At 39.9% G+C, this 17,032-nt stretch overlaps 1 protein-coding gene across 2 annotated transcripts in view; it reads left to right on the forward strand.

Annotated features, from left to right (window-relative positions):
* The window catches only part of LOC131683165 (cadherin-related tumor suppressor), a 505,933-nt gene that overhangs the window by 66,225 nt on the left and 422,676 nt on the right, over window positions 1–17,032 (forward strand). For both annotated transcript variants that reach the window (XM_058964996.1, XM_058964997.1), the window contains exon 3: window positions 6,832–12,707. In XM_058964996.1, the coding sequence (XP_058820979.1) occupies window positions 7,440–12,707 (5,268 nt within the window). In that variant the 5' untranslated portion in view covers window positions 6,832–7,439. The remainder of the gene's footprint in view (window positions 1–6,831; window positions 12,708–17,032) is intronic.

Consider the following 17,032-nt stretch of genomic DNA (forward strand, 5'->3'; position numbering starts at 1 on the left):
TGATCGTGGATTTCCCACACTGATATGCATGTTGCATTTTGTGCATTGGATATTTAACTAAACTAACGATCCTGATGTGATGATCGATTATCCATTCCAAAGCTTTCAAAAGAAATGAATTTAAGTTAATAGGGCTAAATCTCTTGGCTTCTTCATAGCTTGAGCGCCCCCCTTTGGGGATAAATCTAACATTTATTTCTCGCCATGCTTTCGGGATATACCCGGTAGCAAGACTGGAAAGCAAAATCTTTTTCAAGACATGTTTAACAATATCAAATCCCTTTTGCAGTAGCACGGGAAGTATTCCATCTTTTCCGGGTGATTTGTATGGAGCAAAGCTGTCAACTGCCCACTTGACCGATACAGTGGAAACCAATGTGCGTGCTAACGCCCACGAGTCCGAGTCACCAGAATGAGGTCTATGAACATTGTTCAACTCCGGATCGATACAACCTGAAAAGTGTGTGTCGAAGAAACAATTAAGAACATCTTTTTCGTCAGTCACATAAACACCATCTCTGGTATTTAAGGAATTCATCTGAAAATCATTCGATTTGGAGAGAATTTTATTTAACCTGCTAGCCTCGTTCAGACTAGAGATATTAGTGCATAGGCTTTGCCAGGCAGCCCGTTCTGCAGATCTAAGACATTTCATCACGCTGACGCCGGTTCCAAGCTCTTCTCATAACTTTCTTCATTCTTTCAAGCTCAGCCCTCCACCAAGGGGTTCCCCTAGTCGATTTAACAGTACGAAGTGGACAAGCTTCTTCGTAGGATGCTAATATGAATGAGTTTGTCGTATCAACGACGTCATCTAAGTCGTCTAGTTGACTAATTGTTGGAAAATATCCATGAAATTTGGTCGCCAAGTTTTCTAAAAAGAGGTCCCAGTTTCTAGATTTAGGATTACGATATGTTACCACATTTAAGGTGACATCAAAATGATCGAAAAATATATATTTATGATCGGATAGAGACGGTTCAGTTTCGTTTGGAACCTGCCGATTTCCCAGCTCATGCAAAATTTTATCAGAGCAAAGTGTTATGTCTAACACCTCCTCCCTCCCAGATCTTGCAAAAGTTGGTCGGTTACCCACATTCAAAATATGGAAATTTGTATTACTTATGTACTCCATCAGTTCAGAGTCTCTCAGATTGATGTCTGAGCTACCCCAAATGATGTGATGAGCATTCGCATCACTGCCGATAATGAGCGGAAGCCCATTTCTGCTACAATATGATACAACGCTTTTGAAGTCATCAGAAGGAGATGATTCGTTATGCGGTAGGTATGCTGAACAATATATATATTTTTTGTCTACGTTTCCGACAGTCAGTGTAACTGTGACAACGCAGATATCGCGAGTTGTGAGCTCCGATATGAGACACGCGTCAATAGCCTTATTTGCAAGAATGCAAGCACGAGGCATTTCACGTGGGTTAGTCATGCCCAAGGATGCAAAATGCCTACCTTTTCTGCGGCTGTAATTTTTCTGCCTACATTCTCATTTATCTTTTGACGCTGCTGTCGTTCGCTATTGCAGGACGCCCCGCGCTGTGCGGCAGTCTGTAAGCAAAGCAGTAACATGACAAAAAATACTGCCACCAGTACAGCCACCAGGCGCGAGCGGTACAGCTTCTCTTTCCTTATTTTACACTTTTTAATATTTTTAATCTGTTCAATATTTTCAATCACAAACGACGGCAATAAATGCGGTTCGTTTACGCCACTACCGGCATCAACGCTTTCGTGTGCGGGCCTCTCCCTTTGACTACGCAGAGAAAAGTGTACAAAGTGAGAGAACAAACTTTACTACGCCACACTCTCACCGAGCAGTCGGAGTACAGCAGCAAAACAAAAATGTATTCTACTGCTCTACGGGAAAATGTACTCGGTTTGGCTACCGTTCTGGCAAGAGCTGTAGTGATGCGTCGCTGTAGCGGGCTGTACGGCTTGTGCAAATGTAAATATGCCGAAAAAAAAATGTAGTTTACCAGTACCTTTGGCATCCCTGGTCATGCCTGTCTTGTTGTATGCAATGAAAGCAGTGTTAAGTAACTTTCCAAAATAGAAGTTTCCTTTATGGAAATATCTACCTGTCTCATTAGCGAATCGCATTCTTTTTCTGTCGCTCTCTGTTCAAGGGGCTTGAAAGCACATGTGACCTTTTCTCACTTTACTATATTAAATTGCGCGTTAAAATACTGGACCAGCAAATTCTATTTTGTGCAAACAACTTTTTCTCGGGAATACGTGACCAAAAATTTTGAATTCCAAAGCAAATTGAACGTTTCAGATTCCAGATAACTAATAAGGGTCCATCAAAAAGTAGAAATATCAGATAGTCTTCAAACGACGCCGTCAAGTAAAGAAGCATGAAAACGAAAAGACCAAAACAAAAAAGGATGGAAGCCCTGGAAAGTCTATTGTATATAATTTAGCTTTTTTCAGAATATGGGATTTTCAAAAACATTTCATAACTTTCTAATGCAATGGTTCTCAAATTCGTACAATTCGGTTCATTTATTTTCTTTATTCAAACATGTTTTTAACTTTCAATATATGATCATTGCATTTTAATTAAATATTTCATTTCGCAACTTTTTATTCATTTGGTTGATCTGCGTTCATTTTATCTATTTTATTCGTTTCATTCTTTGGATTCATTTAACTTATTTTATTCAATTTTTTATTCTATACATTCTATTTGTTTTTTTTCCAGTTCCTACGTTTTGTTTAGTTTCTTCATTTTAATAATCTGAATATTTTTTCAGTTTAATTCATTTCATCCAAATAATTTATTTGACTCATTTTTTTTATTAATTTATAACCTTTTAACATCGTTTAATTTTTCATTTTAATCAATGCATTTTATTCTGCTGATTTTCTTTTTTTATTCATTTTGTCAATTCAGTTCGTTTTGTTTATTTGATTCGTTTGTTTTCTTTATTTATTTCATTTATTTTTTTATTTTATTCATTTTATTCATTATATTCATTATATTCATTTTATTCATTTTATTTATTTGATTCATTTGAGTTCATTTGTTTCATTTGATTCATTTGATTCAGTTTAACCGTTTGATTCATTTGATTCTTCTATTTCATTTGATTCACTTTGTTCATATATTTAATTTCATTCATTTTATTTATTTGATTCATTTTATTCACTGGATTCATTAAATTAATTTGATTCATTTGATTCATAAGATTAATTTGATTCATTTGATTCATTTGAGTTCATTTGTTTCATTTGATTTATTTGATTCAGTTTAAACGTTTGATTTATTTGAATCTTCTATTTCATTTAATTCAATTTGTTCATCTATTTATTTTATTCGTTTTATGTTAAGCCACTCCTTTTATTTATTTCATTCAATTTGTTAGTTTGAATCAATTTATTCTATTAAACTTATAACTATTTTTAAACATAGTCTAAATTTTCATTTAATGAGCTAATCTAATTTGATTCGCGAATTTTATAATTTTGATATCATTAATCATTCTACTCATTTTATGAATTTGATCACCTTTTATTTTAGTTTTTGCTTTATTTTTTATTTCGTTCATTTTATTGATTTTCTATAATGTATGCAGTTTATTTGAGATTTTATTCGTGCAGGACTAGAAATTGTTTTCATTCCACCTCTAATTGGGTGCCTACTAGGGCATGGCAAAAAAAATTTTTGTTTTTTGAATTCTCGAAGGCCCCCCTCTCATATTGTGGCAAATGTCAAAGTAAGCTCAGATGCCAAATTTCACATCATTTGGACAATTTTAGACCCCCGCCCACTTCGCTTGATTTTTTTTGAAATTGGTACTATGGGAAAATATGGAGGAAAAATACATTAAATGCTATAACTTTTGAAGTAGTAATCAAAAAATTACAATTTATACCTCTTTTGAAAGGAAATAATCTTAGTATTTGAATGGAGGCAGTTTTGTATTCTAGTAAAATACGGGAAAGTGGGGTACTGGGTCATTTTGGCCCCAAAATCTCCTCTTTTTAATGATTTTTTTGCTCCGTGATGCAAATCGTAGATATTTTCTAGTTTTTCTAATGTGAAAAAATCTCAAAAATCGAACGGAGCCTTTTTGACCTTTGTCCGAATACGAGAAGTTGGGGTTAAATGGCCTTTTGTCATTCATATTAAACTTCATCATTTTCTCGTAAATATATCTCTATTATTCTTCATTAAATTTTCATAAACTATACCTTGTTGAACGTGGAAAATCCTTAGGATTATAACAAAAATAGATTCGTTACCGGTAAAATTCAGGAACATCAAATTATCTGACATAGAGTGTCGATTTCACATTTTTATAATAAAATCGCACATATTAGCTCCATTTAACAGCAAAATTCTTATTTAATTTGCTACTTTTAGTGTAAAATATGCTTAGGGATCACATGAGAAAAGTTTCATTCCTGGAAAAATAGGGAAAGTTGAGGTATTAGGACAAATAATGAAAAAAATGAGATTTGTAGAGTAAATATCAAAAAGTTTGATGTTTCTGAATTTTACCTCTAACGTTTTTATTTTTGTTTTATTCCTCAGAATTTTACACGTTCAACAAGTTACATTTTATGAAAATTGATTGAAGAATAATAGTGATATATGCATGAGAAAATGATAAAATTTAATATGAATGACAAAAAGCCCTATAACCCCACCTTCTCGTATTCTGACTAAGGTCAAAAGGGTTCTGTTCGATTTCTGAGATTTCTTCACATTAGAAAACCACAAAATATGTATGATTTGCATCACGGAGCAAAAAAAAAATCATTTAAAATATGGGATTTTAGGGCCAAAATGACCCAATACCTTACTTTCCCGTATTTTTCTAGAAACAAAAATGTCTCCATTCAAATACTAAAATTATTTCCTTTCAAAAGAGGTACAAATTGTAATTTTCTGATCGCTACTTCAAAAGTTATAGCATTTAATGTATTTTTCCTCCATATTTTCGCATAGCACCAATTTCAAAAAATTTCAAGCGAAGTGGGCGGGGGTCTAAAATTGTTCAAATGATGTGAAATTTGGCATGTGAGCTTACTTTGACATTTGTAACAATATGAGAGGGGGGGGGGCTTTGAGAATTAAAAAAAAAAAAAATTTGCAATGCCCTAGTGCCTACTACGCATGTGTTCTGCAAACTAATGAATGATCCAACAGTGATATGTGTAAGAAATGTCTCATCTCACTGCTAGGTGGATTAAATCGGTTTTTTTAAACTCTGTCTTCCTGTTGAGAGCTGATGTAAAATCCGACAGATTGGTTTTGAACTAAGTAGATACTTCTAAAACAAATTATCTAGTGGTTTCCGCTAGATACAATTATAAAAGTGTATAGTCGAAGGATCTCTTCTTAAAAATTATGATAATTTACAACTAACAATGAGCATTCTTCTTGATTTATAAATGCTTATCTGCCATTCAGTGACGGTTGGGGTGTTCGGTTTAAAAACAAGCAAAAATTTAACGGTTGTTTAGACCTGGTTTGGAAAGTTAAGCGTGGAAGAAATTGGCCCTAAGTGACGCAGTATTTTGTATGTAATATTTTTGTGGCAAAAAATTGTTACATTGTGTAACATTAGTATTATTCAACATTAGTATTCACATGAAATATAAAAATATTTTGCTAAGATGGCTGGACTTAGAGACCGATCGGCTTTTGAGTCACTACGGTGCTCCAATTCGGTTCAGCACATTTTTTGTGTTATCCCCAGTGTCAATTGATTTTTAACGCAGCAGGCGAAGAGTGAGTTAAATTTTCGATATGCCCTTTAATGAATTTCTATGATACTGTAATGGATACACCTCCACCGCATTAAACTGAAAGGTCAACGCTTGGTGGTTTGTAATAGAAACCTAAAGTCAAAAGATAACCATTTTTCATATTACACCGGATAAAGCCTTCGTGTGATTAATTGTCTAACTATCCACAAAAAAGCACTTTGTGCTTGTCACTATCCGCACCCTATACAGCAACACTGTACCGAAACAAACGGAGGCTGCAAACCCGTGCAGCAAATATCTCTGCTACAGAGCCCACAAAGCAACGATATTTTTCCCTCCAAACAGGACTTCAAAGACTCGTTGTTTAGCCTCGAGCGGTACTGGTTGTGCTATTGAGAAATTACATGCTGCGTTTTGTTGGCCTTCGTTTCTCCCATGGCTGTGCCACAACAGCCAACCAACCAGAGCCTACTCTGTTGTACAGCAAGCTGTGACGGCTCGCTCTAACCAGCTTATGTTTTTCGTTGGTCCTGATGATCACGCCGATCATCATTTTCAACCGACCATGCTCGGAAATCTCAGACCGGACAACAAAGTTTAGAAATTTGACCAAAAATGATGATCAACCCCTTCCCCCCGCCCCAGGAAAAAGATTCCTCCTCCAGCCACGAATGGAGATGACGACGACGACGACAACCAGCAGGAATTTTGTGCAGCAAATATTTTGCCTTCCAACCGTGCCATGGTCGCGAGATGTCGCTGATTGGTGTTAGTGTAAACCTGCGCCATCACAACTTGCTTCCTTTTTCCACAGGGGTCCCCAAATGGTCCACCCGTATACAGAGTAGGTTGATGATGTGCTGGTTTTTGTACCGCGCGGGTTAAAGTGTGTGTGTGAGTGTGTTCCATGAGCTTTCCAAGTTCCTCCGGAAAGTTCATTCCATTCCAGTTTGGCTGCGATGTGTGATCGTGGTTGTGCTCTTGCTTTTCTCGAAACAAATACTGATCGACGATGGTGTGTAGATACATTTTAATAAATTACAACAACAAAACTCAGGAGAAATTTTGTGTTTTTTTTGGACTATTCGCAGCTCTCGGGTATGCGTGGTACCGCTGGAGTTCAGAGCGAGAAGTGACGGAGAAGCAGAAGGAAGTGAAAAAAATGTTGCTGGAAATTTTTGGGTTTTAAAGTTGCTGGAAGAGTGAGCGAGAGAAGACGAAGCGATCGAGGAAAAAAAACGTCCAAGATAAAGTGCAAAAGTGCTAGAGAGACCAGACAACGGAGAAGTTAGAAGCGAGAAGACATGTGTGCGTAGTTCATATTCGAAGACGGGCAATGATGGTTTTTAATTCCTTAAGTGAGCTTCGATGGCTGAAACAAGATTCGGAAGGAAATTGATCATTGCAATTAAGGTGAGAAAAGTGTGCCCCAGCTACTGATAGCAAGTGACGTCGAGTTGTCCTGATCAAAAATCAAATCGTGTGCAGTTCAGTGCAGTGCAAATAAGTCATGGGGAGTGTTGATCGTTTGTGATGGATCGTGAAGTGAGGGCACTGGATAGGTTAAAACAATTACCTCGGGTCAACATAGTGCCAGCATTATTATGACGCATCGTTGGGGTGTAGTGCTGAAGAGCTGAGAAGAGATAAGTGTGCACTAGTTAGGGAAGGAGCTTTAAGCCAATTGAAGCCAGACAAAATGCGGTGTGCCAGTTTAAAAATTGCCTTTTGGCTGCTAGTCATATTAGAACTGTACGCCGCGATAGAGGGCGTAGGTGCGCATGGGCCTGGGCCAGGACCCGGGCCAGGTGTAGTGATAGGAGCTCGCCGAAGATCCTCCAATGATGGTGCAATGCAGTCGCGAGCCGTTGATACGCGTGTTCAATTTGAGATTTTTGAAAACGAACCTCGCCTGACGGTGGTGGGATACATTCCAACGAAACCGGGGTTCACCTATCGGTTCAATGAACCCCCACGGGAGTTCACTCTGGATCCAACTACCGGTGAAATTAAAACCAATGCCATCTTGGATCGGGAAATGACGAAAAACGATCGCTACGATTTGGTGATCCTATCGAGTCAACCGACGTACCCGATCGAAGTTCGAATTACTATAGTGGACGTTAATGATAATGCTCCTGAGTTTCCGGAGCCCAGCATAGCGGTTTCATTCTCGGAAAGTGCCATTTCAGGTACCAGGCTATTACTGGATGCCGCCACGGATAAAGACATCGGCGAGAATGGAGTGACCGATGACTATCGAATCGTTGACGGTAATCATGATGAAAAGTTTCGTCTGGCAGTTACCACCAATCCCAGCGGTGATGTGTACTATCTACATCTGGAGACAACTGGAAAGTTGGATCGAGAAACGCGAGGATCATATACGTTAAACATTTCCGCTAAAGATGGCGGGACACCTCCAAAGTTCGGTTACCTACAGGTCAACGTAACGATTCTGGATGTAAACGACAATCCCCCGATCTTCGATCACAGCGACTACATCGTGTCGTTGAACGAAAGTGTCATACCAGGAACACCTGTCCTGCAGGTAATGGCATCGGACAATGATCTAGGGGATAACAGCAAGATCACATACTACCTTTCGGATGCAGAAACTCAGTTCACGGTAGATCCCGAAACGGGTGTAATTTCAACTACCGAACAATTGACGTGTCCTCATCAAAACTGCCAGTCCCTGTCCAGACCGGATGGAACTTGTCCCAAGAGTTGTGTCTTTACCGTATTCGCTCGCGATCATGGGTCTCCTCGTCAAGATGGCAGAACGTATGTAACCGTCAATTTGGTAGACACTAACGATCACGACCCGGTCATACGATTTCAGTACTTCCCTCCTACGGGAAGCTACGCCACGGTTGACGAGAATGCCGCCAACAGCTCCGTCGTTGCGGCCGTATCAGTCGTAGATATGGACGAAGGTCTCAATGGAGACACTAGCCTCAGGATCGTGGTAGGAAACGATTTTCATCATTTCCGGCTGGAGAAATCTCCCAGCTTCTACATTGTACGAGTCAATGGTGTGCTGGACCGCGAAGAAATTGGAAAGTACAATCTTACCGTAGTCGCAACTGATCGTGGCAATCCTCCACGAACCGCGACAGCTCATTTAATCATTCACGTGAACGACGTCAACGATCACGAACCGGTGTTTGAAAAGTCCGAATATTCGACCGTTTTAAGTGAACTCACACCCCCGGGAACGTACGTGGCCAGTATCACCGCAACCGACGAAGACACCGGTGTTAATGCACAAATTTTCTACGATTTCGTCTCCGGAAATAACAATCAATGGTTCAAAATCGATCCTTCCTCCGGACTGATCACCACGCAAGCTCAACTCGATCGGGAAGTCAATGGCAACATAGAACTAAGCATTTCGGCTCGTGATGGTGGCCCGAACCCAAAATGGGCTCACACTCAGCTGAAGGTAACCATCCTGGATGAGAACGACGAAGCACCACAATTTACACAGACGCGGCTAAACGTCACCCTGAACGAAAATGCCAAACCCAAAACAGTGATAGCAATCCTAACAGCCGTTGATCACGATCAAGGAACGAACGGGAGCATCACCTATCTACTGCACCGTAGCGTGGAGAAAAATTACCCAGGAATGTTCCAACTGGATCCGATCTCCGCTCAGCTAACCACGAAAAGTAGCCTCGATCGAGAGCAGGTTCCCAGCTACAGCATCCAGGTGATCGCCCGTGATCAAGGAACTCCGCCGCAGTCATCGACGGCAACGGTGCAGCTAACGATCGAGGATGCCAACGATAACAATCCGGAGTTTTATCCGAAACAGTACTTTTTGGCTCTACCGGAAGATACCGTGACGGGGAGACCGATCCTGCAGGTCAAGGCTAGCGATCCCGATGAAGGTGTGAATGCGATGGTATCGTACGAAATGATCAGTGGAGGTGACGGGATGTTTACGATTGATGGGACGACGGGGCAGATCAGTTTGAGAGGAAGTTTGAAAAAGTCGTCCAAACCGTTGTACAAATTGGTGATCGTTGCTAAGGATAAGGGAGGAAGACGAGCGGATAAGGATGCGGTGGTGGAGATTGTTAAGGAATCGATCGTGGAGGAGATTGAATTTGATACGTTGAGCGGGTATGAGTTTCAGCTGGTGGAGGATAATGGATTGGAGGGAGGAATGAAAGAGGAAAAAGAGGTTGGCCAGGTGAGAATAAAATCTTCACACTCGGTTAAAGATGTTGAGTACTCGATCGTACAAGGTGATCCGGGAGAGAGTTTTAAAATCAACGAAAGATCTGGCCTAATTAGTACAGCGAGACATATCGATCGAGAAGCGACAGCTTTCTACAGTCTGACGGTGTCCGCCCGGAACGGTTTGGCATTCGGACAAACGATCGTGAATGTTTCCGTAATCGATCTAAACGACAATGCTCCGATTTTCCAGCACGATCACGATGAGATTAATCTCCCGGAAAATACGGCCGTCGGACAGGAGATTTATCTCTCGAAAGCAAAGGATGCCGATTCAGGGGCAAACAGTCGAATAACCTACAGTTTGAGCTACAACCCGGAGAACCTGTTCCGAGTTTCGGAAACAACGGGAGTACTGTACTTGAACCGACCAATTTTCGTTGATCCGGGAACGACATTAAATCTGGAAATTACCGCCTCCGACGGTGGTGATCCACAGCTGACCGCGAAAGGTAGTGTCACAGTTACGATCGAAGATGTGAACGATCACACGCCCGTGTTTGATCACACCTCGTACGAAACATCCCTGCTGGAATCAATGGCCGTAAATTCACGCTTTTTCGCACTAGCCGCATCGGATGCCGACATCGGCATCAATCAGCGAATATCGTACGCGATCGTTGAGGGAAACGTTGACAGCAAGTTTGGAATTTTCCCGGACGGTTTTCTGTACGTGAAAAGTGCACTTGATCGCGAGGAGCGCGATTATTACTCACTAACAGTTACCTGTACCGATGAGGGTGATCCGGCCCGAAGCTCGTCCGTGCCGGTGATTGTTCATGTGATCGATGAGAACGATAACCCACCGCAGTTTACCAACAGCACGTTTATATTTAGCGTGGCGGAAAATGAGCCGGCCGATACCTTCGTGGGTAAATTGACGGCGGTTGATCGTGACATTGGCCGGAACGCCGAGTTAATCTATATGCTATCGAGCAAACAGGAAGATTTCACCGTAGACTCGCGGAATGGGTTCATCAAAACCATGCACGAATTTGACCGGGAGGCATTGGTACAAACGACCGGACAGAATTTCGTCATGCTTGAAGCGATCGTTTCCGATAATGGTTTGACCCGTTTGCGAGATAAGGTGAAAATTAAAGTTTTCATAACCGACGTGAATGATAATGCGCCACAGTTCGTGCGGGCTCCTTATAAGGTACAGATCTCGGAGGGATCATCGATCGGGACCCAGCTGATTCGCGTTTACACCAACGATGCCGACGAAGGTCTGAATGGTGATGTGTACTACCACATTACCGAGGGAAATGGCGACGAGCGATTCGTAATCGATGATGCTACCGGTCAGATAACGCTGGCCAAAGCCCTGGATCGTGAAACGGTGTCAATGTATAAATTAACGATCGTTGCCCATGATGCCCCGATGCAGAATCGATTAAGTGCCAGCACGACCGTTACCATTGAGGTGTTGGACGAAAATGATGACGCACCGGAATTCACTCAGACCCACAGTCAGATCTCGATTAATGAAACGACCGCCATCGGGACGGAGCTGATTCGATTCCGTGCCACGGATATGGACCTTGGCGTTAACAGTCAGATTATGTTTTCGATCGGTGCCGGCAATCGAAAGGATACTTTTCATATTGATCCCACCAGCGGTTATTTGTATTTACACAAGTTGCTCGATTATGAAGAAACGCAAAGTTACTCTCTGAACATCACCGCATCGGACGGTGGAAATCCACGTCTCTCCACTACGATCCTGTTCACAGTGAATGTGATCGATGCTAATGATAATCCTCCCAGCTTTCCAAACACGGCGATCGTGCGACAAATTCGTGAAGGTATTCCCATTAAAACTCCAATTGTGACGGTGACTGCAGAGGATCCCGATTCCGGTTTGAATGGGAAGGTGTCATATGAAATTTCCAACCAAGATCCGGACAATCGCCACCGACATTTTGGAATTAATCCTACGACGGGAGTGATTCACACTCTGCATGCAATTGATCGTGAAGCGATCGACACCTATCGCCTGACGGTGATTGCCACTGATCAAGCTGCCATCCCATCGCAAAGGTTATCCGCCGAAAAACTAGTGACCGTTATAGTTGAGGACATTAACGACAACGCACCGGTGTTTGTTTCGATGAATGCTGCCACCTTGCCCATCAAGGACATCCGGCTGGGTGTGGACAGTAGCCCAAATCCGATTATGTACATCAACGCTTTCGACGCGGACTCCAGTTCCAACGGGTTGGTGACTTATGAAATGACCGGTGGCAATACGGACCTGTTCAAGTTGCATCGATCGACCGGTGCCATAACGTTGAGAAAATCGATCACCAAGCCGGAAATTCGCTATCAATTGGCGATCCGAGCGACGGATGAGGCAGTGCAAAACGAACGAAAAAGTAGTGACGCGTACATCACGATCCTAACGACCATCCCGGCGAACAATGGGCCAGTGTTTGTGAAGAAGGAACTGTTCGGTAGTGTGTCGGAAAATGAACCGATCGGAACGAGCATACTGACCGTGTCCGCTTATCTGAATTCGGTTAGTGATATCGAGTACTATGTGACGAATGTGACCGGTGATGGGAAGCAAGTGAACCGTTTGTTTGACATCGATACGAAGCTGGGAATATTGTCCACGGCGGCTGAGCTGGATCGAGAGTCCGGCGTCGAGAGTTATGAGGTGGAAGTGTACGCGATTGCACTCGGAGGAATGCCACGAACCACGAGCACTAAGGTGAGTGACTTTATTTTTTACTTGTTCGACATTTTCTAGTTTCAAAACTACATATAAAACGAGAGATTTATTTTTGATTGTCACCGATCGTAGTAGGCGATAACATTCTAGAAATTGTTTGTTTCATTTTACCACAGCCATCAGAATCTAGGGAATCATCCATAAATGACGTAGCATTATATGGGGGAGGGGGGAGTTTTGTATTTTGTGATGATGTGTGACGACAGGAGGTAGGGAGTCATGTCATGCTACGTAGCTTTTTTATAGAGGAATAGGGGTTGACCTGATGTCACGACAAGCTTACCTGTTTCATTAAACTAACATCGTTTTTTATTTTTCCGGGGGGGGAGAGTTACTGTCAAGCTTACCAGGGGGTATTTAGAGTTTTGTGACGAAATGCTACGATGGGGGAGGGGGGTGTTGAAAATCACTCAAAAAATGCTACGTCATTTATGAATGATCCCTAGTCTAGTTGTCTGGATCAGAGTTAAAAATAATCGAAGCTCTTTTCTTACGACTGAGATTGAACCTAATGTAGAAATATTCATAACAAAAAATCATGTTATTCATTCAATTGAATATAATACAATAATATTCATTTAGCTATTTATCTAGATAAATGTTATCAAAGCTTGATAAAGCATATGAAATAATAACGGTCATCGCTTACATTGTGTCAAGGTCTACTTTGATGCGTTTGATTCGTCGTTGCACGTTTGCTTGGTGCAATTATCAGAGACGAATGAAAACCTGCATTGAATGAATGGGCAGTTGGTTTATTTGACGTTTTTGGTAGCATTCTGTGAATATAGATTTTTTTTTTATTTTTTATTTTGATTATAGAGGTTTTAACCTTATGGTCATTCGCTTCTTTGTCGGGTTAGAGAAATCTCTTCAGAAAAATCTCTAACCCTATGTGCGGGGTTGGGAATTGAACCCAGGTGATCTGCGTACAAGGCAATCGATTTACCAACTATGCTATCTCCACCCCCAATATTGAAAATTAATGCAGTTGAATATAATCAATTTTCATTCAATGGATTTGAATATTTGTAATTCTGGTCTGGACCATTATTTAGAACAACTAAGAATGTTTGCTAATTGCTGTTAGGTGGTTTTGTTTTCCCTAATTAATGTTGGTTGGAATTTATATTTTTCTAGTTGATTTTTTGAAGTGAAATGACTGGTGTCAGCATAAAAGAAATCCTCAATTTTTCTACCACAGAGAAGGTTCAATTTAGTATATTTTGTTGTCGTTTTGAACAAATTTATCATTTTAAATTCAAGGGTTGTGCATCTCATGTTTAGGGTTCATTTTGGATAAATTTTAAAAATTGTTGTGTTGATTTTAAGACGTTTTTTAGTTTTTAAAATAATCTTTTAGCGGTACGCACTTTTCTACGAAGGTGCATGCCTTGCTTCAGTGAAGTCATTTTTATTGGTGAAGCGCAATTTGTTTAGCTTTCCAAAGTCAACTTGTGTTCAATTTCAATTCAAACAGGGTTGCTATGATTAATCATAAAATCCACTTGTTTTGAAGTCATGCTGCTTCTTTAGTTAATAACTTTTCTCAGTGAATTTTCATAAACTTTCAATGTTCTACGAATGTGTTCAGTAGAAGATTACCTTTAAAAATATATAGTGTTCAGATTAATTGATTGATAAGGTGATTTTTTAGGAATTTATTTTCAATGTTAACCGATTTTCTATACAATCTTCCATATAAACTTTGAAATTTTTGGAGGGTCCGTAGACACAACCGATCGGTACCGAAATTTGCACAATTACTAAGGGCCATAAAAGGAATCAGTAGAGCCTGGTGGAGCTAAAAGTCAGAAATTGAACCAGTCTATTATACAGTCTCTGCAACTCAGTTTCAGTTTAGAAATGTGAGAATATTTCTATTTACAATGTGACATCGGTTATAAACCATAGTCCATGTTGGGAAGGGATAGAACTAAAAGACAACTGATTTTCTTCTTCATTAGTTGTCACAGCTTTGGCGCGCGTGCGTTCGCGATACCAGGTTGTTATGTTTTATTTTCTATGCAAGCACAATGCTTCATAGACAACGAAAGCTTTGTTTCGAATGGCGAACGAGCGGCTCTTGCTGCGATTTTTCCCATTTGTTTTGGACAACTGCCATTCAACTTTTTTTTTAGCAAACTACATTTCATTCATGTATGCAAACATCAAATAATAGAATATACAGATGTTAAAAGTATGTTTTGATTCACACTATGTTGCGTTTCGGCTTCGCCTCATCAGAAACCGACACTAACACATTGTCGGAATAGATTAGCGCCGGCTTGACGCAAATCCCTTAAAACTAAAACACACTATGTGATTTTTACCAAATTTTCCTCCTTAGGGTGAAATATAGCATAATGTTTTGATTGACAAAATAGCTACACTGAGCGACCATTCGTAATATATACGAATTTTTCGTACATATTAACGACTAGAGTCTGTGTATTTTAAGAGTGCTGTACAGAAAAGTTTTCAACGCTGCCTAAAATGATTCTTTATTTCGGACAACCACAGTTTTGCTGTGGCTTTGAAGGACTTCGACCTAGTTACCCAACACGGAGCAGAGTTAAAAACAATCGAAGCTTTTTTTGACGGCTGAAAATGCACCTGTTGTGACTCGCGGTGAATAGAAAATAATATTCATTCAACTATCCATCTTATTCATTCAGCTGAATATCGTACAATATATTCATTTCACTAATTATCTAGGAAAATGTTTTCAAATGCCGATAACGCATATGAAACAACAATCATAATCGCTTACATTGTGCCATGGCCTACTATGATGCGTTTGATTCGTTGCTGCACGGTCGCTTCGTGTAATACTCGGAGCCGAATGAAAATCTGTATGGATGAATGGGCGGTTTGTTCGTTTGACGTTTTCAGCTGCGTCACTTAATATTGAAAATGAATGCGGCTGAATATGATCAATTTTCATTCAATGAATTTGAATATTTTAACTCTGATACGGAGTGAAATGAAAAGATATTCTTTCGTGGCTTACACCACATTATTTCTAATATTTTTCGTGTACATTGTAACAAGATAATACAATAAAATGAATAAAGTGTGTTGTTTATTCGAATAATATTATTTTCCATGATATAGTTTCTAATGATACTAATAATTTACATGCATGTTCTTCGAAAAAAGAATGTTTGTTTACTTTACAAGATAGGTAGGTTCAATAAGTGGAATTGGCTCCACTGTCGGCATACCTCCAAAGATAAACAACGCCTTTGATTATGACCAGCAAGTATGGGACTGAGTGTATATAAAAGAATTGACGACAACTCGACATAGATCTTTCGGTAGGGCCTAAGTCGCAAATGTAAACAAACTAACGTTTCGCTATTAAGACATGATGCGACTAAATCTCTACAAGAAAGAGGTGAAATTTGAATTAAATGCGTATTCATTCGCTTTATAATCAAATAAAACAAAACGACGAAACATGCAATTTTCTTAGAAAATTTGACTTCGCAAAGAAGGCCCTCGTTTTAAATGAAATATATAATCGAAACTAAGAATTTCGGAAAGAACCAGAGCGAAATTTTATTATTCTCAAAATTATTCTGTAAACGAGCGTATCTACTTGATGAATGTTGAACACAAACACTTGAAAATTAGGTTGCTTCCATAAAATTTTTAGAAACGAAATTCGCGCCCTTGCATTTCCATTGGGATACTGTGCGCCCATTTGATGAATCCTATTAGAAAATATAATGTCACCGGGCAAGACAGAGTCAGTTTGGCTCATTCACCACGTCTTTCTGCAAATCGCGTTCACAGGTTAGCCCTTGCGCATTCGGCGAATTTCTGAAGGGCGAAATCATGACTGGGCGACAAATTGGGCCTATGGGGTACAGGTCAGACTCGATTATCCGAGGATTTAACTATTTCATGCGCAACATTTTCCTAGCGCATATGGGGTTTCGAAACTATTTTCCGAGATGCGTATCCTGAAACTTTTACAATAGTCAAATTGCTTGGAAAAGGTAGTCGCAAGCATTCTTAATTAATTGGTTTTATTTTCAGTTTTCATTAACATTTCAAGATAAAGCAGATCAATTAAAATTTCATTTTCGATCGTTAACCTGAACCAGCCTGGCAGCTCTGCTCCATGGGAATCCAATCAGACTAATTGTAATATCTTCAGTTCAACGGATAGTACTCGTAACTGTTGGTGCTCAAATGAAAGATACCAGTCATAGGTAATTAGTTGTTTTTGTGAGCAAATTGTGCCCAAATAAAAAAATAAAGGTTTTGAAACGCTCCTGTTAAAAAAATTTCAC

Source organism: Topomyia yanbarensis, chromosome 2 (assembly GCF_030247195.1).
Source record: "Topomyia yanbarensis strain Yona2022 chromosome 2, ASM3024719v1, whole genome shotgun sequence".
NCBI lineage: Eukaryota > Metazoa > Arthropoda > Insecta > Diptera > Culicidae > Topomyia > Topomyia yanbarensis.